General features: G+C 44.6%; 15 protein-coding genes across 15 annotated transcripts; 9 read left to right on the forward strand and 6 right to left on the reverse strand.

The window, feature by feature from the left end:
• The first annotated feature begins 176 nt into the window (after positions 1 to 176).
• On the forward strand, positions 177 to 881 carry BBOV_III007290 (iron-sulfur cluster assembly accessory family protein). Its single transcript, XM_001611808.2, has 2 exons — positions 177 to 549; positions 585 to 881. Exons 1-2 carry the CDS (start codon positions 213 to 215, stop codon positions 854 to 856), a joined length of 609 nt encoding a protein of 202 aa, XP_001611858.2. The 5' UTR covers positions 177 to 212; the 3' UTR covers positions 857 to 881.
• A 72-nt stretch (positions 882 to 953) lies between these two features.
• On the reverse strand, positions 954 to 2,621 carry BBOV_III007300 (uncharacterized protein). Its single transcript, XM_001611809.2, has 3 exons — positions 2,323 to 2,621; positions 1,602 to 2,289; positions 954 to 1,567 (listed from the first exon to the last, which is right to left on the reverse strand). The coding sequence occupies exons 1-3, from the start codon at positions 2,594 to 2,596 to the stop codon at positions 991 to 993; spliced, it is 1,539 nt and encodes a 512-aa protein (XP_001611859.1). The 5' UTR covers positions 2,597 to 2,621; the 3' UTR covers positions 954 to 990.
• Positions 2,622 to 2,673: 52 nt separating this feature from the next.
• BBOV_III007305 (uncharacterized protein) lies at positions 2,674 to 3,064 on the forward strand. Its single transcript, XM_051767490.1, has 2 exons — positions 2,674 to 2,789; positions 2,864 to 3,064. Exons 1-2 carry the CDS (start codon positions 2,691 to 2,693, stop codon positions 3,020 to 3,022), a joined length of 258 nt encoding a protein of 85 aa, XP_051623761.1. The 5' UTR covers positions 2,674 to 2,690; the 3' UTR covers positions 3,023 to 3,064.
• A 58-nt stretch (positions 3,065 to 3,122) lies between these two features.
• BBOV_III007310 (Sec1 family protein) lies at positions 3,123 to 5,360 on the reverse strand. Its single transcript, XM_001611810.2, has one exon. The coding sequence runs from the start codon at positions 5,323 to 5,325 to the stop codon at positions 3,148 to 3,150; it is 2,178 nt and encodes a 725-aa protein (XP_001611860.1). The 5' UTR covers positions 5,326 to 5,360; the 3' UTR covers positions 3,123 to 3,147.
• Positions 5,361 to 5,455: 95 nt separating this feature from the next.
• Positions 5,456 to 5,907, forward strand: BBOV_III007315 (phosphatidylinositol glycan class P family protein). Its single transcript, XM_051767638.1, has 4 exons — positions 5,456 to 5,511; positions 5,548 to 5,620; positions 5,655 to 5,773; positions 5,808 to 5,907. Exons 1-4 carry the CDS (start codon positions 5,457 to 5,459, stop codon positions 5,897 to 5,899), a joined length of 339 nt encoding a protein of 112 aa, XP_051623715.1. The 5' UTR covers position 5,456; the 3' UTR covers positions 5,900 to 5,907.
• BBOV_III007320 (OTU-like cysteine protease family protein) lies at positions 5,907 to 7,086 on the reverse strand. The gene has a single exon (XM_001611811.2). The coding sequence runs from the start codon at positions 7,043 to 7,045 to the stop codon at positions 6,086 to 6,088; it is 960 nt and encodes a 319-aa protein (XP_001611861.2). The 5' UTR covers positions 7,046 to 7,086; the 3' UTR covers positions 5,907 to 6,085.
• On the reverse strand, positions 7,056 to 8,278 carry BBOV_III007330 (uncharacterized protein). Its single transcript, XM_051767010.1, has 2 exons — positions 7,332 to 8,278; positions 7,056 to 7,296 (listed from the first exon to the last, which is right to left on the reverse strand). The coding sequence occupies exons 1-2, from the start codon at positions 8,229 to 8,231 to the stop codon at positions 7,150 to 7,152; spliced, it is 1,047 nt and encodes a 348-aa protein (XP_051623485.1). The 5' UTR covers positions 8,232 to 8,278; the 3' UTR covers positions 7,056 to 7,149.
• A 137-nt stretch (positions 8,279 to 8,415) lies between these two features.
• BBOV_III007340 (GATA zinc finger family protein) lies at positions 8,416 to 9,927 on the reverse strand. Its single transcript, XM_001611813.2, has one exon. It carries the CDS (start codon positions 9,817 to 9,819, stop codon positions 8,548 to 8,550), a length of 1,272 nt encoding a protein of 423 aa, XP_001611863.1. The 5' UTR covers positions 9,820 to 9,927; the 3' UTR covers positions 8,416 to 8,547.
• A 103-nt stretch (positions 9,928 to 10,030) lies between these two features.
• On the forward strand, positions 10,031 to 10,601 carry BBOV_III007350 (uncharacterized protein). Its single transcript, XM_001611814.1, has one exon. It carries the CDS (start codon positions 10,143 to 10,145, stop codon positions 10,440 to 10,442), a length of 300 nt encoding a protein of 99 aa, XP_001611864.1. The 5' UTR covers positions 10,031 to 10,142; the 3' UTR covers positions 10,443 to 10,601.
• A 110-nt stretch (positions 10,602 to 10,711) lies between these two features.
• BBOV_III007360 (GTP-binding protein Rab1_ypt1) lies at positions 10,712 to 11,756 on the forward strand. Its single transcript, XM_051766973.1, has 8 exons — positions 10,712 to 10,801; positions 10,889 to 10,961; positions 11,000 to 11,047; positions 11,086 to 11,133; positions 11,168 to 11,263; positions 11,300 to 11,431; positions 11,477 to 11,651; positions 11,686 to 11,756. The coding sequence occupies exons 1-8, from the start codon at positions 10,776 to 10,778 to the stop codon at positions 11,730 to 11,732; spliced, it is 645 nt and encodes a 214-aa protein (XP_051623486.1). The 5' UTR covers positions 10,712 to 10,775; the 3' UTR covers positions 11,733 to 11,756.
• Positions 11,757 to 11,807: 51 nt separating this feature from the next.
• Positions 11,808 to 13,925, reverse strand: BBOV_III007370 (Protein kinase domain family protein). The gene has a single exon (XM_001611816.2). It carries the CDS (start codon positions 13,814 to 13,816, stop codon positions 11,858 to 11,860), a length of 1,959 nt encoding a protein of 652 aa, XP_001611866.2. The 5' UTR covers positions 13,817 to 13,925; the 3' UTR covers positions 11,808 to 11,857.
• Positions 13,926 to 14,050: 125 nt separating this feature from the next.
• Positions 14,051 to 16,697, forward strand: BBOV_III007380 (Hsp90 family protein). The gene is made up of 2 exons (XM_001611817.2): positions 14,051 to 15,097; positions 15,261 to 16,697. Exons 1-2 carry the CDS (start codon positions 14,108 to 14,110, stop codon positions 16,656 to 16,658), a joined length of 2,388 nt encoding a protein of 795 aa, XP_001611867.1. The 5' UTR covers positions 14,051 to 14,107; the 3' UTR covers positions 16,659 to 16,697.
• Positions 16,698 to 16,733: 36 nt separating this feature from the next.
• BBOV_III007390 (uncharacterized protein) lies at positions 16,734 to 19,250 on the forward strand. Its single transcript, XM_001611818.2, has one exon. The coding sequence runs from the start codon at positions 16,820 to 16,822 to the stop codon at positions 19,208 to 19,210; it is 2,391 nt and encodes a 796-aa protein (XP_001611868.1). The 5' UTR covers positions 16,734 to 16,819; the 3' UTR covers positions 19,211 to 19,250.
• Positions 19,251 to 19,335: 85 nt separating this feature from the next.
• Positions 19,336 to 24,132, forward strand: BBOV_III007400 (RNA polymerase Rpb1 domain 5 family protein). Its single transcript, XM_001611819.2, has 3 exons — positions 19,336 to 19,814; positions 19,852 to 20,378; positions 20,413 to 24,132. Exons 1-3 carry the CDS (start codon positions 19,346 to 19,348, stop codon positions 24,100 to 24,102), a joined length of 4,686 nt encoding a protein of 1,561 aa, XP_001611869.2. The 5' UTR covers positions 19,336 to 19,345; the 3' UTR covers positions 24,103 to 24,132.
• Positions 24,133 to 24,624: 492 nt separating this feature from the next.
• On the forward strand, positions 24,625 to 26,060 carry BBOV_III007410 (putative integral membrane protein). Its single transcript, XM_001611820.2, has one exon. It carries the CDS (start codon positions 24,799 to 24,801, stop codon positions 25,528 to 25,530), a length of 732 nt encoding a protein of 243 aa, XP_001611870.1. The 5' UTR covers positions 24,625 to 24,798; the 3' UTR covers positions 25,531 to 26,060.
• Positions 26,061 to 26,071: the final 11 nt, after the last annotated feature.

Below are 26,071 nucleotides of genomic sequence, written 5' to 3' on the forward strand. Positions count from 1 at the left end.
TATATTCTTACTAGAATAGCATTTGGTGTGAATATTTGTTAGACATCAGTATTACCCCCGGGGTAATGTAAGTAGCGGTGATACACACTGGATGTAGCGCTTATTATTACACCAATATACACATCATGGTATATTAGTGTGTAGTTTCTCTGCGCCATGACGATAGTTCATATTACTCTATCTTACAGGTGGCGTCATACCGGCGTGATATCATGACAATGTTTCGCTCAATTGGCAACTCTGTAGCAGCGCGCTGTCGTTATCCAAGATGCATAGCCTTTACTACTCACTCGGATACTTCATTAATCAGGACCCAGAGCATTGCCAATATCTTACCACGGCCTGTTAATGGCCGTGGTAACCATTTTGTTAATACCTTATCGCATAAATATCCAAGTCGTGCCGTTATCAGCCAGTTTCCAGACACCAGGTGCTACAGTTCCACTGTTGATTTCGAGGTACGGAGGCATAAGCTTAAACCGCGCAGGAAACAGCTAGTTACGTTATCAGAGAAGGCAGTTGCCAGGCTAAAGGAAATCTGTAATGACCGTAAGTTTCTATCTAGATGATATAGATACACGCAGCTTCACGCATAGTTAAACTATTCTTTGTAGTTAAAGGGTGTAATGGCTATTCCTATGAAATGGAAATCGTTGATCGCAATTCTCTAGACGATATGGATGAGCTCATCAGTGACGATAGTGGTACCAGCGTGCTTGCCATTGAGAACAAGGCTGCGTTCCACATGCTTGGGTGCCATATTGATTACGAAATATCGCCATTAGAAGAGGGTTTTGTTTTTAGTAACCCTAATGTCACATCCAAATGTGGATGTGGTCAATCATTTAGATTTTAGTTATCTAGTGGATTTAAGTGACACCACTGGTAATATACTCCGTCAATGCATTATAGATGTATAGTGCCAGAGATTCTATGCATTGCACCAGTGATATCCTAGATGTCCATTGCACTGGACATCCAATTGTTAGTTTAGCTACTTTCAGATGTTTGAAAGCGCAGGTAATCAATCAGGTCATCAGGGGTACTGAAGCTTAGATTGCCTACGTCCTTGGGGCACCAAGCATGCTTCTTTAAGCGGCTGGCGTTGCAACCCACGAAAACTACCAACACACCGTCTATTATTTCCATGTCTACTTTATCACTAGGTTCTATGCCATCTTTAACCCTGGTATAGTAAAAATGATAAACGTCCTCCAGGTGTAGTAGTCCATCTGCCACAGCGCCAAATGGATATATGTCCACCAATCTAGGGTCAGTTAGCTCCCGAGAGATAGTTACATCGAATATAGCGTTTGGAGTGTCTATATTGAGTATGGGCACACTGAACTGCTTCAGTAGTGTGACTAATCTATGCGCATCCTTTGCCATGAACTCAAAGTTTTCATGAACAAACAGCTGTTCGATACAAACTAGTTCGTGTTCCAACACGAAGCATCGTAGTTGGTAGTGGTTGTTGAAGTGACGACCTGGCAGTAGAGTCAAATGGGAACTGCCCTGTGCCCGATCATGCCAATAGGTAGATGACTTGAGCTGCATTAATAGTTCCCTAGGGAAGATGATATATCGATCAATATACCTACCTCACATTACTGCATTCTATAGTGTAGTTAGTGACCCATAGGGCGTCATCCAGGTACGTACCGTTGACACAGGGCACTACGGAACCGTAGTTGTCAATACTGGTACGTAGTTCATCGGTAAATGTTTTTATAACTTCCCAATTAAACTGTTCCATGTCAGCCTCGCTATCAGTCAGTTCATTGTCCGATGGGTAGCTGGATGTATCAGTGTCTGATTCTATACTGGAATAGGATATGTTATCGGTACCCGGTGGGAATACCATGCGATCTGATGTAAGGTACCTCAGGACTTCTTTGTCCAGCAACATCCGATGACTTGGTATGCGCATATGCTTTAGACTCGTGGTACCTAGAGTCTCGCTTGCAGATTGGTGGCCTTGTGGAAGTGCCAGTGGTAAGCCGAATTCCACAGTGTAGGAAGCACTCACCCAGTGCCACAATATATATAATCGAGACTCCAGTGGCGCTATGTAATATGCACTTGTCTCGTTGAAACTGTGTGCCTGGATCAGTTCCAGCAATTGGGTCCTAGCATCACGATCTACTTTTAATGAGCCGAAGCCTGTGCCATGAGCCCATTGTGAGAAGTGGTCCCATGCAGTGACTCCTGGTGGACAGGGTGGGAATTGCGTGGCCTCTGTTGGTGTGATATCGAGGTAGTTGGTCTCCAGGTCGTATGATAACGTCGCTGTGGCATATAATGTATGATTATGGTACCCACCTCGTATTAATGAAAAGTGTAGACCTTCCACTGGCAGCTGTCCATTGTCCAGGGGCTTAGTGTTACCAGCAAAGATAATGAACCTAATATCGCCACTCAGATGTTTTACCCAGGAGTGAGTGTCTATGTCAGTTACTCCATTTATCCCTAACCTGTTGTTATCAATGATAACACCCCTTGAAGTCTTGAGTCGTAATATAGCCTGGCTTCCACGGCACAATGCTGTGATGAATCCCGTCCTCAGGGGGCATCCGATTCCCACGGATTCATACATTTGTTGGATGCGATCTCTGGCAGTTTATTAAATCTTGACACCAATACATCTAATGACACAATAGATAGCCCATAGTGTCTAAATCAATGATCTAATGGAGAAATTTCCATTCTATAACACAGAGCCTAAGGCCAGGCTCGCGAAGTTAAGGGAGCACTTTAACAAATTTGAAGAGGAATCTAGCTCAATAACGGTAAGTGTGCCTTAGGAGTGACTCTAGTAGCTCTCCTGCCCAAAATAACGCTAATTGTGCTTACACATTTACAGATAGAGCAGGAGCTCCAGAAGTATCGCGATAACATTACTCAGGCACTGAACACAGTCATATCGGATAAACAAGTGCTCATTAAATGCGGTGATAAGCTGTTATTAGAAGTAGATTCGGGGTGTGTCAAGGAGTTGTTGGAACACATAAAGGATGTGTGATCACTGTCAAGGAACATAACTTATCGCACTAGACACTAGTTAAGGAAATAGAATACTACTTCGCGTTACTAATCCATATTGTACACGTCCATTAGCCACGATTAAGTTACGTAGTATAGAAAATTTCAATTACTAGGGCCCAGCATGGACTTCATGCTGATGACGTTTGTCGCGAGTATTAGCGTCTGCTCACCACGTTTCTGATTCAACGCTGCTATAGCAGCGATCTCACCAAGGGTTACACCACCCAGGAAACCAAGTAGTTTACAATGTGACCTCCCTGTTGGATTCCCCGGTAGTACACTCTTCTGCCTTAATACTGCCACGGGGCAGTCTAGTAGCCGCAAATCGGCTTCAACGGATGATACATTACGAGCCAGGATTATTAGCTGGAACAGCCTTACAGATATTGGGGCGTACCCCCCGAAAATAGATGCGTAATCCGCAGTTGCGTTCTCACGATCGACTAGTAGGTTTAATTTCTTACAAAGGCGAGCCCACCTAAGCCCATCAGGCGAATCGTTTATGCGAATGAGTCCCATGGTTTCCAGTTTGTGCAGTGTCATCAGTTGACAAAAGCCATACTGGTCCACTATAGCGCGCTTTATGCTTTGCAACTCACTTGACTTAACTCCATCCCTGGTTTGACTGAGCAGTATAAGTAGCCTGTAAACCTGGGTTACATCCACGTTCCAATAAATCAAATCAAGAAACAGTTGTACACATGGGTCCGAGGGTTTATTGAATATCTTGGCCGTGAGTGAAGCTATTTTTGAGTCATCAGGCTTTATATCAGTTGCCGACTGTAAGATGGAGTCCTCCAGCTGGTGGAGCAGCTGCATACAGTCACCGCTTATTAACGAATTCATCCACGACATCATGTTAACGTGTATAGATAGCTCTGAATGCTCCTTTTGCAAGTTTTTAAATTTTTTAACGAATGCTCCCATCTCATCAAGAGTTGCAAGGTCACCCCTCTCGTAGCCCTTGTGGACCTGCAGCGCACGTTGGTGGAGATGTTTACCGACCTCGCTATAGTTTAGCCACCTTATTTCACGGTACAGTGAAGACCTCAGGGGTACCACTGTTGTATCAGGAAATAAAGTACCAAAGTTACTGCGATATTGCTCCAGGATACCTGAAGCGTCCCCAACGGAGCCGTCAACTACACCCAACGGGCATTGCAACGATCCGTTGGTTATCCCAAAGACGTTGTCCAGCAGGCCTTCATAGGTTACATTGAGGCACATGGGCGTGACCATGTCAACACGACGGTCTATTATAACCGCCTCGTCGATGGTGCCGGACTGCTTGAGTAACTTCATGCGGCGTTGGGTATCCAGGTTAACAGTGGCAGACGGGTCTTCGTCAGTACCTGATGTGGGCATATCAGTCAACAAACGTTGATTGCGTAGCTCGCGGGTCAAAAATGGCATATCTGAAGATACCGAAGAATGCTTAGTACTGTTGACTATCAATTCAGCTGCGCAGTCACGTCTGGATTTGATCAGTATTTCACCACTGAACCTTGCCAAGTGGCCGAGGCATGTCAACAGATTAATGGCACCGTCCAGTATTCGGCTTTCAAGGTGTTCCACGGCCTTGGCGAAGAACCATGAGGCCATGGGATCGCCTTCCATATAGAACGACTCCATGGACCTACTTATAAACATGGATAAAGCACATGATTCTAGTGGCGCCATATGTACATTACAGTCAAATAGATGTACTATTCGGTTACCCGTCTGCTTGCCAATACCGCGCACTACAGTGAAGTCCTTTCTTAAAACACCCTGTAGGACGTCGGGGAACATCTCCGATGCGCCAGGCAGGCATAACACGAAGCACTCGCTCCTGTCATAGGACATCACAGCCTTTAAAATGCCAGCATCCTCAAACGTTGGGCGTATTAAATATATCTGTTGCGATTTAGTGGTATCCTCAGAGCGCTCCCTGCGATTTGGCGGCTCCGTCTGTATTAAGTCAATGGATTTCAATCCGATATCCAGTAGGCTACCGTTAAGAAATAGGTGATCTACCAATTCTTTTACATCGCTAGTACACTGGAGGCATATGGCACAATTGTCGTTAGCGAGTGACCGAATCAACTGTTCCACATCATGTCTTACGGAGTCATATCCCTGGGTTGATGCAGTGCCTTTTTCACTAGATTCCGTGCTTCTAGCATCGTTAGGTCTACCTGATGATTGACTGGCTTTATTCCTTATATGGGTAATAACCTTTTTTATTGACGAAAGAAACTCCACCCTGCCGTCTGCGGCAACCTGGTCCACTAACGACATTGGATTCCAATGGTAACTGATACACACCTGGTTTGTACTAGTTCCATACTCAAACCAGAGTGATTTTAAAGTGTTATGCGTGATTAATATGCCATGCCCAACCTAATGGGCTGGATCAGTTACACAATATAATGGACATTGAGATCAAGGCGTACATTACACTTGTTTTAATACACCTTGGAGTTGGTACTGTCTAACTGTGTTCCCATCTATAATCTTCAGGTCTCTACTTTCTATGGGCACTAACACCGGAACGCGTTATAAATGCCTATGGAATCACATATTACCCATCGAAGTACGTTGTGGCAACTTGGCAATATATGTTATAGGCACTGGGCAGTTGCTTTACCTGCATCTTTGATTATCATCGGGCTAACAGCTGCTTTTTACAGTTACTTTAGTGAACGGTCAATGCTACCACCGCTGAATTCAAGAACTGCGTTCGTAGGTAATAATTCTGTTATGCGTTATAATCGTGCCAGATCCCGTTGTACAACTTGAAAGTGAAGTGCAGAAAAGGAAACCACTGTATGATATACCACTGGAAGTTGTAAACCAGAAACTTTATCAATAGGCACTGTTTCGGGAGATATCTATATAAATCCCGAGACCATGTAATCAGGAGTGCCTATTGGCTAGTATAATAAATTGCTATATGTACAACTGTGGCATTCAATAATTATGAATGCATTAGTAAAAGAGTGACTACATGTGAATTGACTACCGATGCTTACAAAACATCGGTGATGTGGCATCTCTTTTACTGAGCTGCAAGTTGACGTATCAACTTAGGGCATCCGTCAATAGAAAACATACTTCTAATGGGCTGCCCCTTATTCGACGTTGCATTTTGTATTATACCCGCAGCATCAAAGTGCGTCATAACGTGGTAGTACAACAACAGAACTGGGCGTTGTTCGTTATCAGGCCTTGAGCCTACAAACCTCTGGATCTTAGTCTGGTCACTAAAGAAGAGGTATATGTCCATGTTAAAAATATCGGCCATGGTATCGATATCCTCATAGGAACCCCAACTGTAAGGGTTCTGCACCTGAGATAGCATGGCGTATAGCCTTTTGGCAATATCAAGCAAATCGCCATTTTGTCTTATTTCTCTTAGGATTTTGGTAGGTCCCCACCTGATGTCGCCGAAATCTTGAGTGCCTTCTACGTTGGAGAGTACTTCCAATTTTCCAACTAGTTCCGATACGTCCCAGAATGGTAATGCATTTTCATTGTGAGGGTCTACACCAATGAACCTTACCGCAATTATTCTGCGCAAGTCGCCAACAGTGTAGTAAGTATCCTGGAATTGCATATCATCTAAAGACAGTGATACCGCAGCCGGCAAGTTAGTCAGTTTGAGTTGAAGCGTATCCCGTGAAACCTTGTGGTCACGAAGAATACCCGATACTGCGTTGAATAGGCAATTACCATCAGCGCCATAGTTTTTCCTACATACAACCATGTTTTGCTTTAGTAACATATTATCCCATATGGGATTTACACGGTTCCATGATGAGTACCTAGTGCAGGGGTGGGATTTACCCAAGTGCTGGGCATTGCTAGGCTTTGGTTGTACAGGATCACGATTGTTTTTGAACGCGTTTAGTATATCACTCCATCCAGTTCCAGTTGACCTGTTGGTGTAGACAACGCCAGGAATCAACCAGGAAAACGCAGTACAAAAAATAAACCAAGAATTAAATACACGATACATGATTACAACGATTAGATAGCGTCTATCATTATTGTATAACGGCCTTTAAAGGAGCTAGACATTAAGCTAGCACCTAAGCGCGCCATACACACACTAGTGGTTTACTAAATGGGCTTATCGTTGTCGCCCAGCATTATTGCTAGGGCTACAGGTATGTCCTGTGCCATTATTAACGACACGGGTCGTGCAACCTCTGGTTTATCCTCTGTACATACGTCTACTAGTCCCGCAAGGTTGAAGTGGCGCATGCCCTATGAGTGTGTTGGACATATAGATTACAACTTACTTCGTAATTAGTCAATAGTGCGAAATGGATAACTTGGCCCGGGTGGGAAAATAAGCTACTAACGACGGCAGTTACCTCGTTAAGGAAAATTAGCTTGAATTGGAATAGATCCTGGAAGAGGATAATGTCGATGTTGCTTCCAAAGACCTTGTCATGCCTCGCCTTTATCTCCCGGTGTATTTGGGAAGCAATTTCCATGGCGTTGTCACCAGTTAGGTCCTTTCTCTTACCTAAAATGTCAACGCCGTTCAATACCTCCAGTAGATTTTCGTCATCCTGAGACGCGTCATTTTGTCTCTTGAACTCTTCCATCATCGTTAACTTGTCGTGGAACAGCGCCGGGTCGAAGTGTTGTACTGATGCTGGACTGTCAGGGTCTATACCAACCAAACCAGCCAGTGAAAACTTCATGAGGTCTTCTGGAGTGTAGTAGTCATCTTGAGGTCGATATTCTTTAACCAGCTCCACCAGGTGCTTGTCGTAATTTTCATTCATGAAGTGTCTCAAACGGTCAGCTGTCATTCCGGATAACCTGAAACCAGCTGCCAGGGTGTTGAATAGGCATTTTCCATCACCCCGTACCGCATAAGTGGCATAGTCCATCCCATAGAATGCAAATCTTTGGTGCAATGCATACTGTACATCGGGGTATGTCCACGGATGCTCAAGTGGTGGACGCTTGCATACCCTGTGGTTTATTGCACGCCATAGGTATAAACTCCTCGCGAGCGTATTTCGATCCATTGTATGCATTTTGTCGAACTGTTTGCCATTTGCTTCCAAATCTAATGGCGTTCTAGAGTTCACGTCAAACACTTGATCAACGGTTAACGGGTTCCATCGTGGAACACCTAACACAAACGCAATCTGCGCCCAAATAATAGCGACTACAAACATCATAATTACACATTAAAAGGCCAGATATAAAAGTGATGAGCGTTATATAGGGTAAACGATCTGTATGTTACAACTGGGTTAATGCCCAGTAGTTAATTACTTATATGATTAATAACGTGTTTAAGTAAAGTTCGAAAACACTTCATTTGGTGAATTTTCATTACATATTTTCCCCATTCTAAGATTTCTAGCTGCACTGCGCAGAATCATCGACTCAAAGTGACACGTGATATTAGATGTGACCGTGAGTTCGAGATGTTAGTTATCAATGGGAGCAACAGCATCTCTGACATACGATGATACATATGATAATAGATGATTAGCTGGATCTTTCGTGTGTACCTGTATCTTCGGGATGGCCGTCCTCTGCGCCGTCCGTTCCGGCACTAAGGGTTTCACAGCGCGCAATCTCCTCGTCCTGCTGCTGTTGCTTAAGCTTTTGCTTACGTATACGCATATAACATGCGTTACACACTGACGTTCCTTTTATATAGCGCCACTGAGGTGTTGTTTTGGCATTGCACATGGCACAAACATAATTATGCCTATTCATTTTAGGCCTTCCAGAGCTTACGTGACGTTTATTGGTTAGCTCCCTTTGTAATCGTGATGTTAATTCGTTATACAGAATCTCTGAGTTGAACCGCGGTGTCCTTTGTGATCCTGGAGGTTCATTGGAGTTTGGGTGGCATACCGACCTGGGCTGCAAGAGATGTGGATCCATGCTACCCATTTGGCCATACCAACCTTTATACTGCATTTGGTCAATCGGTATGTGATGAGATGGTAAAGAAGATGACTTTACAACGCCAGGGGTCATAGTGGAACTCAGACTACGGCGTGGAGTGTATGGCATATACGGTTGTTTGCTATTGTAATACGACTCGTTGGATATGCTGTAACCGGCGGGATATGGCATATTACGCTCTACTGGATACGAGCTGTACATAGAACCACCCATTGGATAATAAGGTGATGTGGCACCGTATCGATAGTTCCCATAGCGAGTCACCGTCCTCGGGTATTGCTGAGCAGTCCCAGGTGGAGTTGTTCCATAGGGAGGTGGTGTCATTTGATAGCCGCACCAGTAGTTGCTACTGGGATCTTCGATAGTTTCATGCGTCCCGGTCATGCTTGGTGCTGAAGTGCCTATCATACCACCAGAGAAACCTCCCGACATAGATCGCGGTATGTTAGTGGCTGGGTCCTTCCCAGTTAACGGGGAGCCATAACCGTCAACGTTCCTTGAGTCGTAGCTATCCGTGGTTCCCATGTGGCCCGTTTGACAGTATTCCTGGGAGTAATCGTAGAGCATAGTACCAGCTTGCATAGGGTCATTCAAGGAACTGTCATCAATATTGCCTTCCGTGTGTACTGTAGTGACGTCATCACAATACTGCTCTCCTATGTCCATGTAACCGGTGGTGATGCCGCATTGCGGATTATGATACTCCTGGTCGTCAGGCTTGTCGCCAAAATCATCCGACAAGACGAAGGAATTGCTCGGTGTAAGACCCTTGCCGTAGACACTGTCACTTCGTTGACCATCGTTATCATATCGCGCTGAATGCCTCTGGCCCAAATCATCCATACCTACACTGGATACCTATGTAAGATTCCAAGTGGGTCCCTTAGGGTCAAACAGGGACGAGCTGCGAAAGTGGCTCACGTTGCAAAATGGCAACGTCAAGAAAAAGAACACGCATAACGCTGTAACGTGATTGTTATCCTGTTTGTCCCCCGTTAAGTAGCGTGTCCTTAGTGCACATCAATCAATAAAATATTTTGTCCGCTAGGAATCCGCAGCCGATCACAAATCAACTCTGCTTAATTCAAACAATTGTACTATAAATTATATAGAAAAGATGTATTCGATATGTTGATTAACCGGCTCAACATCAGAAACCCTTCCAAATGTCTCCACAACACGCCTTGCAACTTCACAAGGAGACAGACCATAGACAGCCAAATGAAAAACAACCAGTATGTTTCCAAAACTACGTTTTTAAATTTAAATCAATAAAGAATTCATTTGCTAGTCGCCTTACATGTGTAGAACCCGTAAGGACCAGGTATGAAGCACTGAAAAGGCAAACATCCCTGATCCATGACCTGAAGTCAACCGTAAGCAAAGTACACAAGAACAATTATACACATGTTAAAATGCAAATTAATAACCAATGCTATGCAATTTCCGCAAACGTCTTCAAGTAGATATTACTGCATTTGTAAGTGGAAATGGTTTAAGCATGCCCATTTGCTGACGCGGAGCACTTATGATCAATATCCACGAAAAGCCATAGAGACACCGGGGATTTGTTCCATCATGCCCTGGTGTATGCTTTTGTGTATTAAATACACATATTTAAAAGGAAATTCCTCGTTTCGGCCATATTGATCTCGCATTAATCCAACGCGCGCATACACACGGCACCACGTCGAACCAGAGTTGTGGTCCAAGTGAGGCAACACACGTTATCCATCCGATTATGTATAACCGTATCCGTCCCGGATCTCCGATAATATCACGAAGGACGCGATGCGAATATGGTATCCAGGGCTTCTAAAGACTAGTAAGTGATGGCCAGTGGATACTCCGTGGCCACTGTCTATATGTGTGCCTGCGCATACACGTAATTCACATTATAATCGATCTTCAGTGACCACCTCTTCAAGCTGGTGCTCATAGGTGACAGTGGTGTTGGAAAGTCATGTGTCTTGTTACGCTTTGCTGTGGGTCCATTATTAGGTGTACATCAACGTTATTCCAGGACGACACATTCACTGACAGCTATATAACAACTATAGGTGTGGATTTTGTAGGTCTACATCTGCTTTTATGTCATTACTCCAATAGCGTTTTCGTACCATTGAGGTGGAAGGCAGAAGAGTGAAGTTACAGATTGTAGGTCCTTTGTTCATATTACTATACATTACAGTGGGATACCGCTGGACAGGAGCGATTCAGGACTATAACAAGTGCATACTATCGGGGTGCCGATGCCATTATAATAGTATTTGACATTACAGACAAGGTTAGTTCATGTTACTGCCTAGCAGTTATTACGCAGCTCTCTTTCGAGAATGTACCTTCATGGCTCCAGGAAGTGGAGAAGTTTGCTCCTGATGGAATCCACAAACTGTTGATCGGTAATAAGTCAGATCAAGCTCAAGCACGCGATGTGGATCCCAGTGAGATACAGGTAAGTATACGCCCCTGATAGGAACAGGATGCTAATTGATTACAGGAATTCAGTGAATTGCACTCAACTCCCTACGTTGAAATATCAGCCAAATCCGGTAGCAACGTCGAGGAGGCGTTCGTGTCAGTTGCACGAAGGTTGGTAATAGATCGCCATGGAAAAGACCCGGGCTCCAATCAATCGGTACCACAACCAATATCGCTCAACGATCGTGTGAAAGGTATGTCCCATGATATGCTCTATGGATTCCATAGGTGTTGTTGAAAGCTTATACGGGGGTAACAAGCTATGTTGCAGCTGATGGCACTAACAATGGCTGTGACAATACCTACAAATAATGATATAGCTACCAACATATAAAGGGGCTGGCACTCCCATAATACACGACTAGTAACACTTGTGGTATAATGTAATAATCTGTTTAAGTTAATCGGTCCCGTGTAACCATTGGTGACCTATTAGTTCTTGAGCAGGTACCCTATCTTTGGGGTCTACCCTAAGCATACACAGTAAAAAGTCAGCGAGCGCCTTTGCGGCAACCGGGTTCATCTTGTACTTGCGAATTAATACGCTATCCAGCGGCCACTGCTTCACGCAGTTTATTTCGTTCTCATGCAAGTGGAATCTGACACTGTTCCTTATCATTTCGCTAGGCAGCGGTCCCAGGAGTTCCACAATAAGCTGTAGGTGGTTGAGGTCACGCTCCTGCGTGGTGTTCCCATGTGGGTCGAATAAGTAATCACCAGTATAAAGTTCAAATATAATACAGGCCAACGACCAAAGGTCAGCGGTTTCGTCGTATCCTATTTTCAGAATCGCTTCGGGCGACCTGTACTGCCTCGTTTGTATTTCATCGGTAAAGTGTTGTTTAATCCAGCACGCATTCCCAAGATCGCAGATCTTGTAAATTGCCTCCGGCCTGTCAAAGCAGGATATGTCAACTGGCTTCAGCTTTAAAATGCCCTGATCGGTTTTGACACTAACCTTCCGTTTAGTTAACTCAGCAAACGGTGGCTTGGGATTCACCTTAGTGGCGACCCATGGGTGATACAACTCAGGGTGTGACGATTTCCCATTGACCTCGCGAAGCGGTTCCGATATTTTGTATGGCACATGGTGATAGGGCATGCGGAACATTGTATCCTGTAGCGCCTCGAGCTCGTCGTAACTCGTGAGACTAGTAGGGTCACTGAAACTAGGCCTGATGGTACATTTTACGTACGACAGGTCCACCTGGCGCTTTCGGGAACTGCTTTGATTAACGCCAGAATCGGTGTCCTTGGGTAAACATGGTACACAGCCGTGAAGCTTGGAAGTTACCAATATGTTCTCCGGCTTTAGGTCCGTATGTATAATACCACAGATGCGATGTAGGTAGTCTAAACCCAGTAAAACGTGCGCAGTGACCTTCCTGATCATATACGAAGGCACGCCCTTGAAGTTGTACAGCTTAATCAGTGATAACAAATTGGGACCCATGGGTTCCAGAACTACACATACATGGGTGCCATTGGGACCCTTTACAGAGAACCAGTTTAAAAATGATACTACACCACACGTGTTGTTATACAACTCGCCAAGTTGCTGTTTGTACGTTGCCCTGGTATCAGTCCAAGTCCTCGTTATAATCTGGTCTCGAACCGTTCTTAACAAAATCATCTCGTCCTTTACAGCATCGGTGTAGTTCTGCGCACTGCGTTGGAACTTGATGGCAACAAATCTTGGATTCTTTTCACACATGTCTGCTGCCAGCCACACAGTTGAGAAATAACCCCAACCAAGTTTACACTCGATGCGGTATCGGTCGTCATATACCTCGCCTTCTATAACCGGATGGTACCCACCCGGTACATACGCATTTGAGTCCTCACTCTCACTTAATACGCAATCAAAGGTGACGCTCGCTCCATCGTGCTCATCACCGTCATCCGATGTTTCGTGCACATCGTCACATGGCACTTCTGCGGTAGCCACTGTTGTGTTGTCATTGGTGGAGTGCTGGCTGGGAGGTATAAGCGTTCCGCAACTCATGTCTATAATGGGTTCACCCGTACAGTCATTCAACTCAACGGTGTCCACTTGATGTCCCATATGGACAATAGCTGAATCAGGAGTCAATGCGTCGTTGTCCAACACGGTTGGTAATTTATCTGCACTGTCATTCGATATCTCTTGAGTAACGTATTCGTTCGGGTTCGATTCAGACTCTTCTACATCGCCATGTATTTCATCGCGGTCGGCAGCCATTGCTTCAGTAGAATTTTCACAGTCAGCCACCACACCCTTCAGCAAGCTTAGATCCATCCGTCCTAGAGACGATACCAAGTTGACCATAAACGACTTGCGCTCACCCATCCTTCGTTTAACGCCTTGCGCCTTAATCATATACAACTAAACTCTCCATCATCAATAAAAAGGAAATAATATAATGTGTAACCCTAGTTTTATATGCACCTTCATTATTTTTGTATTAACTACTAGCAGATGCATCGGATTCTGCCTCTAGAAGAATATGTGTATAGGATAAGGTGACCCTCCCCTACACCCCAACATAGACTCACTTTAGTGTTCTATGTGACCACAGACAACATGTCTACTATTTTATATAAATACATATATGGCTCAAATGTGGCCTAGGCATCGCCGGAATGTGGCGCACTGCTATATACTTTTATAATGAGGGCACGGATTCTGTTGTCTAGCCCTAAAGGTGTACGCTGGGCCCTCCGCGTCCTTCCATTGTTATTGTGCATTTCAAGCACTATCGCATTTAATATAAAGTCGAAAGATGTGAGTTCCTTGCATTCTAGGCTGCAGCAGCCTCAACTGAAGCTGGGGTCTGGTCATCAATCAAGGCCGCTATACGGCTTTTTTTCCAGTGACTCTTCCGAGACTACCGATGCTTTGAAAGGTGCCTTGCAGCCTAAAATAGGCCTCAGTGCTGAGGTGAACAGCATGGATGGTGCTAAAGTTAGTCGTTATGACGATGAACTAAACTTAGATTCACCTTCGCCATGTGTTAAAGTGGAAAACGAGCAGACATACCCATTTCAAGCTGAAGTCAGCAGGGTAATGGACATTATCGTCAACTCACTGTACACCGACAAGGATATATTCCTAAGGGAGCTAGTGTCTAATGCCGCTGATGCTCTTGATAAGCGTAGGATACAAGCTGATCCCGATGAAAAGGTTCCGAAGGAGTCCTTCGGCGGCATAAGAATAATTCCCGACAAGGAGCACAACACTTTGACTATCGAGGACGATGGTATCGGTATGACTAAGGACGAGTTAGTACACAATTTGGGTACCATTGCTGAATCCGGCACTGCCAAGTTCCTCAAGCAGCTTGAATCTGGAACTGATACCAATAACCTAATCGGTCAGTTTGGTGTTGGTTTCTATTCAGCCTTTCTGGTTTCTAACAAGGTGGAAGTCTATTCACGTGCCTATGGCCACGAAGATGGTGGCATTTTCCGTTGGAAATCGGAGACCAATGGTACCTTTAGTGTGGCCCAGGTAAATGACGATGAATTGCAAAAGGGATTCATGAAATGCGGTACTCGTATTGTGTTACACATAAAGCCTGAGTGCGACGACTATTTGGAAGACTACAAGATAAAGGAACTGCTTCGTAAGTACTCCGAGTTCGTTAGGTTCCCCATCCAGGTATGTTACACTGTCAGACACCGTTTAAATGATTAATTAACGTGTATTATCTGAGAATCCTTGTTGTCTTCTGTCGAACCCACAGAGGAGCCTGGGAAACAATGAAATCACACTACTGAATGATAAACGGTTTTACCAATCACTAATAATTCATGTAAAATAGGTATGGGTAGAGAAGGTCGAGTACGAGAGGGTACCTGATGAATCCACGGCTGTAGAGGGTAAGCCTGGGCGTTACAAGACAATAAGTAAGAAACGGCACGAGTGGGAGCACGTTAACACACAGATTCCTATATGGAGACGTGACCAGGCAGATGTGAAACCTGAGGATTACGTGTCGTTTTACAAATCAACATTTAAAGCATATGACGACCCTCTGTCTTATATTCACTTCAAAGTAGAGGGCCAGGTTGAGTTTAGCTGCTTGCTATTCGTTCCTGGATCGTTACCGTGGGAGCTGAGTCGTAACATGTTTGACGACCAATCTAGGGGCATTCGTTTATATGTCAAGCGCGTGTTCATCAACGATAAGTTTTCGGAGGCTGTGCCCAGATGGCTAACGTTTGTACGCGGTGTGGTGGACAGCGATGAACTTGCTCTCAATGTTGGTAGGGAGTACCTGCAGCGTTCGAAGGCGCTGACTATCATCAACAAGCGCATTGCCATCAAGGCTATTGATATGTTCAAGAACCTGCAAGCGGCCAACCCAGATCGTTTCAAGAAGTTTACCGATAACTTTGGCAAATACATCAAAATAGGTGTCGTCGAGGATCGGGAGAATCAACAGGATTTGGCTTCTCTAGTTAGCTTCTGGTCAACCAAATCGGGGCAGGATCGTGTAACACTGGATGAATACATCAAACGCATGAAGCCGAATCAACCTGCTATATACTACCTCACTGCGGACAATTTGCAAGCTGCACAAAGTTCACCTTCATTGGAAAAACTCAAGGCCTTGGATTACGAGGTTTTCTATGCCCTTGAGCCCATTGATGAGTTTTGCTTCTCGTCCCTGACTGCCTCCAAGTACAAGAATATCATGGTCCTGGATGTCAACAAGAGTGACCTTAAACTGAGCGAAGCTGACAATAAGCAGGAAAGTGCACAGAAAGATAATAGTGTAGAATATGAAACATTATGTGGTTGGCTCAAGCAGCTGTTCCCAGACGATTTACACGATGTGAAGGTCAGCAAGAGGCTGGTTGAGTCACCTGCTATATTGGTACAAACTGATTTTGGCCTATCGCCCAGCATGCAGCGTTACATGAAGCAACAGGCTACATCAGCTGGTATGAACGACACCGAGTTGTTTGGTACCTCTATGGTAAGCAAGCCCGTGCTAGAGATCAACATAGACCATCCCATCATCCAGCATTTGAACATGATGGTGAAGACCGACAAGTTAAGTGACGTCCCACGTCAAGTTGCCAAGCAACTGTTGGATGTAGTTTCAATCCAGGGTGGCTACAATGTAAAGGATCCTACACAGTTTGCTCGTAGCGTCTTAGATCTAATGCAGCGTGAAGCCAAGCAGTTTATAGAGAAGCAGGAATCTGCTTGATAATATAGTAATTTTACTTATCTACCATGTCTAGTGATAGCCCCGTGTTGTGTATTACACATTTGCCTAATATGCGCAAAGTCAGTCTGCGCAAATTAATATCGGGGTAAACGGACTGATGGAACAGTTGTATAATACTTTTGGCATAGCTTGGAGTAGATATGGAGACTCCAACACGGCAGCGTTCCTCCCAGCGCACTCAGGGCTCTGAGCGCCGCCGTGAGGGGTCAACCCGTAAAATGAAGTTTGTAAATGCAGGTGTGGACACCGAAGCTTTTGCCAGGCGTACGAAGTACCTGCGTGAGTTATTCCTGGACCCGGAACGTAGGCACGCTCACCCCTGGACTACTATAGAGAAGAAGATTCTATCACTAGACTGGTTCCATAACCCCGCAAAGTATAAAAAATGGCGACCGGATCAAACAGAAGACATGGCATGCCGTTTGTTTGCCAATATCGTATTTAATTACAGCCACCTTGCAATGACCAATGTAGGATACACTGTTATCCATTGCCGTTTAATTAATGAGTTTGTTAACATTCTGGGCAACTACCAGTTATGTTTTATGGTAGTTCGCTCAGAAATTGGCGAACAGCAAACTCAGGATACATTAAGGCCAGGATTAATATGGCGTGGTGAGCAAGTGTCTGAGACCCTTGCAGAGAGGAATGCGCTAATATACACGTCGCCCATGTGCGAGGACTACCAATGCTTATACGAAGGTATAAGCTTCAATATACATACAGCTACCCTTGATGACTTCCAAATAAAACCACCTTGTGAAGTTTGCAACGCTCGAAAGATCGAATTGCGCAGCAGGTTATACTTACCTGAAATATATTTCAAGGCTCAAGTTGTTGGCATGGCTGTAACTTCAGCTGTTGTCGAGGGACGTCGCAACTACTTGGCCGCCATCCAGAAAGTTGACGGCACCATGCATATAATAGATGTGACCAAGTACCTTCAGGTAACCCTTGAGATAGTACACCAGTGGATGTTAATCCACGATGCATATGTCAAACGTGTTCGTGACCTATACAAAAATTGTGGTATATTCACTGGTAAGTCTGAAGGTAATAAGGCTGTTCGTCAAAAGGCCAAAAAGGGTTGCTGCACAGGCTGTCTTTTGACTGAAAGTGAAATGAAGACATTGGATGAACTACGTAATAAAGCCATGGATTTTGAACTGCCTAGTACCCCTATATCCTTAAAAGGTCTTGACGTCAGTGAACAGCCTTTCAAGGGTGTTGCGATTCCTCAATTCTCACGTCAGAGTAATGTGGAATTCATATACACCAGTATAGAGAACCTGAGGGTTGTCGTCCCAATGTACGTAGCTGCCATGGGCACTAATAGCATCTGCTTATGGGCCATTGGGGATGTTAACGACGGTGGCGAGCGCCAACCGCTAAGTGTTATGCAGTTGCCAAAGGGAGCTAGACCTACTGATATCAGCTCTTCCTTAGGTATTGCCAAGGACTACCAGAGCCTTTTAGCTAACAAGTTCCAGTATGAGCCGCTACTGTACAGCACAGACGACACGGGATACCTCCGTATGTGGAGTTTGGGCTCTAGTGTCTGTGAGTCAGCACTGAAGATTGACTCCCACGCGCTATTATCACTGGCGGTAAATAAACGGTACCCCAACCTGATTGCCATTGGTGTTGAAACGGGTAAAATAAAGCTTTACAACCTATGGAAGCAGTGCATCTCCTTAGTGGGTAAATCTGCTGACGTCGACTTGCTCCGCATGACAACTATTCCCAGCTACCTCCCACACGATGTCTATGAGTACGTTAAGTGGTTCCACCCCGTTGTTAAGTTAGTTTGGGTTAACGACACTTTTTTGATGGCTCAGTATGCAGAGCCGCTCTACGTGCGCGAGTCGGCCAATGCATCGACTGTCGCCATATGGAACATGGCCAAGGATATATTCGACCGCAGCGATGCTATCATGTGCCATCGATCTTGGTCACAAGACATGACACATACGTGGCATCTATCATCGCGTTTAGTATGCCTCCACGGTGGGCATTACGCCAGCCTTGGAGGTGTCATTTCATCTGACTGCAAGTGGTCAAATGAACATGGGATCATTGCGATAAGCTCTGATGCCACAGGGCAGTTACACGCCTATAAACCTGGTGTATGGACATGGACTGATTATGATGATGCCTTCTGTTTGGCACGCCTAACCGGTGATGCTGAATTCTACAAGAAGGTATTGGAACGTGTGACTAAGGAGCATGACTTCCTGATGAATCGTAACGCTTCGGAAGTAATGGCATCATCTGATTTGCGCAAAGGCCGCAGCAAATATAGCCAATATATAGAAATTGCAAAGAGTGAACTCAAGCAATTGCAAGATGGTCAACCGTTAAAGAACGATATTGCCAGCTTGCCCATCTGGGCCAAGCATACACTACGCCTAAACAACAGCTGCGAAAAGATGGTTAAGAAAATTCTAAAGAACATCCACGATGTCGAGATCATGGAGCACAATCTGGCGAATAATCCAGTTGAACATCCAACCGGTGTTGCACAGAATTGAAAAACGTAAAACTGTCCTGAATGCATTACACCTTGTTTAGTTATGTGTATTACTTGCGTAAATGTAGACATGTGTTGCCCTGGCGTTGTGTAATTCCCAGACAGTGGAAGGTCACGCGAGCTTCTATACACATAGATGCCAGATTATATAATATATCGCAATATACAATGCAACACTTGTAAACATAGTGTCATAATGCCGAATACAAATAAGCGGCAGAAGGTGGACGCCAGCGTTGCTAACGCTGGCGTTAGTCCAACAGCGGAGGATGATACTACTCAACCGTTTGATTTTAGTAGTATATGCGAGCGCATCGATGTGGTTGCTACACCTTCGGTACCGCCAACTATGGCTGTAACCGCGCCGGCATATGATGATGTGATCATGTCTTCCGTCGATGCAATGCACTCTAACTCCCAGGCGTCAAATAAGAAAGAGCTTGTTAAAAGCTCTGTGACGAGGTGTACCATTGAAGGGGTACAGTTTGATGTAATGGGCAGTGAAGTGATATCGCGTATCTCTGAATTGCAAATTATGAAGCGTGAGCTATATGACAACAGTAACAACGAGCCTCTACCCCTGGGAGTCCTGGACTTGAAATTAGGTAAATGAGTTTCTTTTGTATTATCACTCTGTAATAGGATCGAATAGAGGTGGTAGTTTATGCCATACGTGTGGTAAAGACCTAAAGCAGTGCGTAGGTCATTGGGGCCACATCCAGCTGCAGATGCCTGTATTCCACATTGGTTTCTTTAAATACACCATTCAGATACTATACTGTATATGTAAGCGCTGTGCCTTCCTTCTACTACCTGAGAATACGGTCAAAAGGTTCCTAGAGGCACATCGTCGTCGAATGGATGACCCTCTACTCCGACCGTTACTCTTCAAGCAGATTATGCAGGAGTGTCGGAAAATCACTAAATGCCCTCGATGTGAAGCGCGTCAGGGTGTGATTCGGCGCATAGTTAAGCCTGTGATGGACCAATTCATGAAATTGCGCCACGTTATAAAGTACAAGGAAGGTGGCAAGTTGCATAGCATTGAGGAAGACTTGAATCCTCTAGTGGTTAAGCAGCTTTTCGAGTCGATTGACCCTACTCACGCTAAGATACTTAATGTCGTATCGCCAGAGAAGCTGTTAATTAATAACCTAGCTGTACCACCGGTATGTTTTTGAATGTTGTGACTATGTCTCACAGAGTTGTATCCGTCCAAGTGTTACCATAGAAGGCCAAGGGACCACTGAGGATGACCTGACTTGTATATTTTCGGACATTGTCGAGCTTAACAATGGATGGAAGAACCAAATACGTAATGGGAGCCAAATAAGCCAGTTTATCCTAAGTTGGCAGTGTCTGCAACTTCAGTGTACAAGGCTGATTAACGCTGAAGCTCCTGCAGTATCGCAATTGCTTGTATCACGCAATATATCTAAACCTGGGCGTGGCGTTTGCCAACGTCTTAAGGGTAAGGAGGGTCGTTTTCGTGGTAACCTCAGTGGGAAGCGTGTTGATTTCTCAGCTAGAACTGTAATTTCCCCGGATCCTAACGTTGGTGTGGACGAGGTAGTGGTGCCTGAATGGATCGCCATGAAGCTTACGTTCCCCGAGGAAGTAACTGATTCCAATATATCGATTATGAAGAAGGCAGTACTTAACGGAGTCTCTATTTGGCCTGGTGCAACCTATGTAAAGAAGCAAAACGGTGGCAAGTGCAGCTTACAATATGCTAACCCAAAGTACATGAGTGACAACTTGACAGTAGGCGACGTCGTATTACGCCACTTGTGGAATGGTGACGTCGTGCTATTCAACCGTCAGCCATCGTTACATCGCATGAGTATTATGGCACACCGCGTACGGGTTATGCCAGGGTCAACATTCCGCTTCAACGAGTGCGTGTGCCAGCCTTACAACGCGGATTTTGATGGTGACGAGATGAACTTGCACTTGCCCCAAACATACGAGGCAAAGGCTGAGGCACTCCACCTAATGAGTGTACTGCACAATCTAACGACTCCGCGTAACGGTGAGCCTTTAATAGCAGCTGTCCAGGACTTTTTATGTGCCAGTTATTTATTAACTTCTAAAGACCGGTTCCTTACAAGGGCAGAGTTCTGCCAGGCATGCTGCCACTTCACTGATGCCGCAAGTCAAGTTGATCTACCACCTCCGGCTATCATATACCCCGTGATGCTATGGACTGGTAAACAGGTGTTCAATGCCTTGCTGCGTCCAAATAGACGTTGTAAGGTAGTGGTTAACTTTGAGTGCAAGGAACGCGAGTTCCAAGATCCACCGGTTGGCAAGAATGCATGTATGTGCCCAAAAGATGGATACGTCATATTCCACAACTCTGAGTTGGTATCGGGTGCCCTCGGGAAAAAAGCACTAGGTGCTTCTAAGGACGGGTTATTCTACCAACTTCTTACACGTAACAATAGGTACATTGCTGCAGAGTGTATGCTGAGGGTATCGAAGCTAACCAGCCGATGGCTGGCTGGATTTGGCATGACCATAGGTCTAGATGACGTGAGGCCGGGTCCCGAATTGCTCCATCACAAGCAGGAGTTACTAAATGAGGGTTACGCCAAAGTCACTGCTGCCATTAACAACTTCGATACTTTGCAGGCACTGCCAGGCTGTACCCGCGAAGAGACTTTGGAACTACAGGTTAAGCGTGTGCTAGATGAACTACGTAACGAAGCTGGTAAAGCATGCAATTCTAATCTACGGGCTGATAACAAGCCGTTGATTATGTTTAACTCTGGCGCCAAAGGAGCGCTTATCAACATCGCACAAATGGTTGCCCTCGTGGGTCAGCAGAACGTTTCAGGACAACGTATAGAAAATGGATTCATAGGCCGTACACTGCCTCATTTTGATATTGGCTGCATGGATGCCAAAAGCCGTGGTTTCGTTGCAAATTCATTCTTCTCTGGATTGGGTCCTGAGGAGTTTTTCTTTCATACCATGTCAGGCCGTGAGGGTTTGATTGATACCGCTGTTAAGACTAGTGAAACGGGATACATGCAACGAAGACTTATGAAGGCCCTGGAGGTACTTGCTGTGTGCTACGACCATACAGTCCGCACAACAGATGGGCACGTTGTACAATTTCTCTATGGTGATGACGGTTTGGGTGGCGCATCGCTTCATATGGACACGAATGCCCTAGAACCAACCTTAAAGCATATACGCAGTATTACACCTCACTTATCTCAACCAGTTGATTACAGTGGTCCATTTGAAATCCTCCCTGTTGAGGTACAAAAAAGCGCAATCGAGGTAGTTCAGGATATCATCCATGATCCTGTTTTATTGACTCAATTGCCTATACAGCTGCGTAAGAAACTGGAGACCTATAAGCACTGGGGGCATAATAGTGAATCTAGAAATCGACGTGTTGAAAGTACTATATGCGATCAGTTACTCAATAACCTAGTGGGTTTTTATGTACTCTACAGGCAGCTGAGCCCTGAGCAGCGTAACGTTCCCTTATTTCCAGAGGAAATTATACAATGGTCTGAGTTCTTTAGCCCATTGATGAAGGAAGTGCTGCCAACCGCTTTACAGGACCATTTTGAACTATCTCATAGTGGCTCCGAAGACGCTGGTTTAAGGCTTAAATATGATTACAGCTGCTCTATCATAAGGACATTACGTAATTGGGCTTATAGCATGAATCTAAACATGAGTTACAATGAAATAATGAAACAATACTCTACCAGTGGACAGAATACTATTGAATTCAGATTGAACATGGTCAAGTGCCAGCATAGGCTATCAGTTAGGCAGATTTTCGAATTCGTGCGTTGTTGTTGGAAGGATTACCAACGTGCCATTTGCGTGCCTGGTGAGGCCATAGGCGCCTTGGGTGCACAATCCATAGGTGAGCCTGGTACCCAAATGACCTTGAAAACATTCCACTTCGCCGGGGTAGCATCCATGAACGTTACACTGGGTGTACCAAGGATCAAGGAGATCATCAACGCCTCTAGCACTATACAAACACCGATTATTGAAGTGCCCCTGATAAACAACAAGGACTTTGAATATGCACTCATGGTCAAGGCAAGGATTGAAAAAACAACATTGGGGCAGGTTTGCAGTGATATTAAGGAGATATTCGGCCCTACGGGCGCACAATTGCGTGTAACACTGAACGAAAATCTGATAAAGAAGCTGTTGTTACAGATTGATGCTTTTAAGGTGCGTGAGATCATCTTAGATAACAGTGTGATGACTAAGTTTAAACTTGGAAAGCATGCTATCAGTGTGGTTAACAAGTACCAACTCAATATTGACCTTGCAACAAGCCAACATCAGTTCTTCCAGCAGCATGCACTGATAGTCACATTGCTGCAGATAATGGTTGCTGGAGGCAAAAGCATTAAACGTGCTGTTATCAAAAAGGAAACTGATGCTGACGGGTTCCGTTATCAATTAGCCGTTGAAGGGTATGGGCTCCAGGAAGTCATTGGCGCCGCGGGCGTCAAGTCAACTGGCGTCAAGAGCAACCACGTACTGGAAGTGGCAAAGGTACTGGGAATAGAAGCTGCTCGCAGTGTAATAATCAGTGAAATACAAAAGTGCATGGACGCCTACTCTATAGACATAGATCAACGTTATATGAAACTTTTGGGCGACGTCATGACATTCCGCGGTGAGGTCATTGGTATTAACCGATTTGGCATCCAGAAGATGCGAGCTTCTACGCTAATGCTCGCGTCGTTCGAAGAAACAAACGAACATCTATTCGAAGCGGCAGTGCACAGATTACGGGACCCGATTAAGGGTGTCAGCGAATGCATCATCATGGGCAAGCAGGTACCACTAGGTACCGGTGCTTTCGACGTCCTTCTTGCCAACGATTGCGTAGCAGCATAATACCGCACCGTTTAACAAGGACCATAATTCAAAAGTGCATGCATCTATTTGCTTTCTCAGTGTCCGCGTACTCCACATTGTGACCGATACCATGCAATATCCCATATGTGGAGACATGTACGAATAATGGAGCACAACTTACATGTTATAATTATGTATTACACGTAAAAGTAGCTTGTTTTAGAGGTAGTATATGACAATTCTTATGATGACGTTGCTCAAGTGTGCGCAATGCAACCGTCATGCGGAATGAACTTGAATTTATTCTTGCATTGAAAATAGTACAACACTAGATATCTGATTTTATTTCAATCATTTACGGAATATTCAGAAGCCATTCTTCTGTACTCCGCGTACTGCCACGGTGCCACCACAACATCACTGGTATTCTTGGCACTAAATGCGTCAGGTGAACCCATTTCAAAAATTCCCATAGATTATCCATGTGTTAGTACATCTATACGCCAAGATACATAGTGATACAGTTGCTAATAGACAACATAATTACATGTCTGATGTATCACAGACCCCATTTGAATCCAGAATATCCAAAATAATATTAGTGTGTTGCCACTTAAAGACGTTAGTGTAGGATACAACTCTGTATCTTACCATCACTCATCTCCATTTTTAAGTCTTGGAGGGAAGTTTATTAGTGTGCAGGAATTTTCGGCTATTTTACCATAAGTTGTTGAAATGCGAACTCATTCAAGGAGTGGAATATTACTATCCCGGGCACTTTCTGCCATTATATTACTCCTACCGACATTTACCTCAAAATCCAAAGTCAATGCAGATTATTTGAGGCATGCAAAGGGAAAGGGGATTAAGATTGAAGGCCTTCATAACGAAGATGAAGGATTCAAAAGAGGAAGTACGGTTGATGTTGTGTCCAATGGCAACAAAATTGAACAACCTGAGGAATGCCAGTCTAATTGCCCCCCAGGATATTGCGATTTGAAGACAAGCATCGTTTGGGGGTTAATACAGCCACTTTCATTAACATACCCCTATGTTCACAACGTACCTTTTAGTGATCTCCAAGAAACTGATGAATCTTCCAACAAAAATCTAGAAGATGTTATTGAAGAAGCAGACCCTATGGAAGAGTATGCTGGTGAGCAATTTGCTGGCCTTGGTATTATCGACGCCATTCAACGCAAGGAACTCTATGAACTCACAGGCGTCACTGCTGCTTGTCTTAAGCTGTTTGGCCACTTCTACAGAGTTTCCGCTAAGGGTGTACCAGTGGACCCAAAAGCTCCCATTAGGAAGTACATGTTCCTGAAATTCATTCCCACAGATGATGTCACTTTCGGGCGCGTCATCAACTGGATGAGCATCTGCTTTGTCTCATACGCATTTATCGCTATGTTAACCTTTATAGGAACAACCAAGAAGCATGAGGAGGTACAAAAGAATAGTTGACCTCTCCAGATTCTTGTCTGATTCATCAAAATCAGTAGAGGCTTCATGAGACCTGCAAGCGTAACATATCGTGTGTGTTTGGCACTACCGTATAATAGGCCAAATAAGTATACGCTGGCTTTGTTCAAGGCTGGTATGGAGATTTTATACCCCTAATCACTCCTGGCATTCGACTTGATCTAAAAGATATATCTATTATGATATACACCATATGGATATTTTCGCCAATATGGGTAAAGCGTCGAATGCTCCGAGGAGGATTCCTAGATCTTGTGGAAGGCGGGCTGCCAGACTATTTTAAGCAGCCGCTCATATCCTAGCGCAAAAATCGCGCTATGTCGTTTGGCAGCAGCAAACGCACGATATTATACGTGTGAATCATAATCATCTTCATTGTGCATGCAACAAAGGATTTGTTGTATCCATTCAAGTGGCATCTGTTAATCGTCTTAACAGTGCGCATATCGTACACAATAGAAGCCTAATAGCAGGCTAAATACGCAACAGCTCTAATATTTTAACGACTATTCATTTTGTATGA

This window comes from Babesia bovis, chromosome 3, assembly GCF_000165395.2.
Source record: "Babesia bovis T2Bo chromosome 3, whole genome shotgun sequence".
Taxonomy (NCBI): Eukaryota; Apicomplexa; class Aconoidasida; order Piroplasmida; family Babesiidae; genus Babesia; species Babesia bovis.

Coding starts and splice junctions, on each gene's coding strand:
- BBOV_III007290 (XM_001611808.2), top strand. CDS start 213: ATGACAATGTTTCGCTCAATTGGCAACTCTGTAGCAGCGCGCTGTCGT. Junction 550..584: donor AAAGGAAATCTGTAATGACC/GTAAGTTTCTAT, acceptor AGATACACGCAG/CTTCACGCATAGTTAAACTA.
- BBOV_III007350 (XM_001611814.1), top strand. CDS start 10,143: ATGTCTCCACAACACGCCTTGCAACTTCACAAGGAGACAGACCATAGA.
- BBOV_III007300 (XM_001611809.2), bottom strand. CDS start 2,596: ATGTATGAATCCGTGGGAATCGGATGCCCCCTGAGGACGGGATTCATC. Junction 2,290..2,322: donor ACACTTTTCATTAATACGAG/GTGGGTACCATA, acceptor TATATGCCACAG/CGACGTTATCATACGACCTG. Junction 1,568..1,601: donor ATAGAATGCAGTAATGTGAG/GTAGGTATATTG, acceptor CATCTTCCCTAG/GGAACTATTAATGCAGCTCA.
- BBOV_III007315 (XM_051767638.1), top strand. CDS start 5,457: ATGGACATTGAGATCAAGGCGTACATTACACTTGTTTTAATACACCTT. Junction 5,621..5,654: donor ATCACATATTACCCATCGAA/GTACGTTGTGGC, acceptor TATATGTTATAG/GCACTGGGCAGTTGCTTTAC. Junction 5,774..5,807: donor TTCAAGAACTGCGTTCGTAG/GTAATAATTCTG, acceptor TAATCGTGCCAG/ATCCCGTTGTACAACTTGAA.
- BBOV_III007340 (XM_001611813.2), bottom strand. CDS start 9,819: ATGGATGATTTGGGCCAGAGGCATTCAGCGCGATATGATAACGATGGT.
- BBOV_III007370 (XM_001611816.2), bottom strand. CDS start 13,816: ATGATTAAGGCGCAAGGCGTTAAACGAAGGATGGGTGAGCGCAAGTCG.
- BBOV_III007320 (XM_001611811.2), bottom strand. CDS start 7,045: ATGTATCGTGTATTTAATTCTTGGTTTATTTTTTGTACTGCGTTTTCC.
- BBOV_III007390 (XM_001611818.2), top strand. CDS start 16,820: ATGGAGACTCCAACACGGCAGCGTTCCTCCCAGCGCACTCAGGGCTCT.
- BBOV_III007305 (XM_051767490.1), top strand. CDS start 2,691: ATGGAGAAATTTCCATTCTATAACACAGAGCCTAAGGCCAGGCTCGCG. Junction 2,790..2,863: donor AGGAATCTAGCTCAATAACG/GTAAGTGTGCCT, acceptor ACACATTTACAG/ATAGAGCAGGAGCTCCAGAA.
- BBOV_III007400 (XM_001611819.2), top strand. CDS start 19,346: ATGCCAGATTATATAATATATCGCAATATACAATGCAACACTTGTAAA. Junction 19,815..19,851: donor AGTCCTGGACTTGAAATTAG/GTAAATGAGTTT, acceptor ACTCTGTAATAG/GATCGAATAGAGGTGGTAGT. Junction 20,379..20,412: donor ATAACCTAGCTGTACCACCG/GTATGTTTTTGA, acceptor TATGTCTCACAG/AGTTGTATCCGTCCAAGTGT.
- BBOV_III007330 (XM_051767010.1), bottom strand. CDS start 8,231: ATGATGTTTGTAGTCGCTATTATTTGGGCGCAGATTGCGTTTGTGTTA. Junction 7,297..7,331: donor CACTATTGACTAATTACGAA/GTAAGTTGTAAT, acceptor ACACACTCATAG/GGCATGCGCCACTTCAACCT.
- BBOV_III007310 (XM_001611810.2), bottom strand. CDS start 5,325: ATGTCGTTAGTGGACCAGGTTGCCGCAGACGGCAGGGTGGAGTTTCTT.
- BBOV_III007410 (XM_001611820.2), top strand. CDS start 24,799: ATGCGAACTCATTCAAGGAGTGGAATATTACTATCCCGGGCACTTTCT.
- BBOV_III007380 (XM_001611817.2), top strand. CDS start 14,108: ATGAGGGCACGGATTCTGTTGTCTAGCCCTAAAGGTGTACGCTGGGCC. Junction 15,098..15,260: donor TCGTTAGGTTCCCCATCCAG/GTATGTTACACT, acceptor CATGTAAAATAG/GTATGGGTAGAGAAGGTCGA.
- BBOV_III007360 (XM_051766973.1), top strand. CDS start 10,776: ATGGTATCCAGGGCTTCTAAAGACTA. Junction 11,048..11,085: donor CAACTATAGGTGTGGATTTT/GTAGGTCTACAT, acceptor TTACTCCAATAG/CGTTTTCGTACCATTGAGGT. Junction 11,134..11,167: donor GAAGAGTGAAGTTACAGATT/GTAGGTCCTTTG, acceptor TATACATTACAG/TGGGATACCGCTGGACAGGA.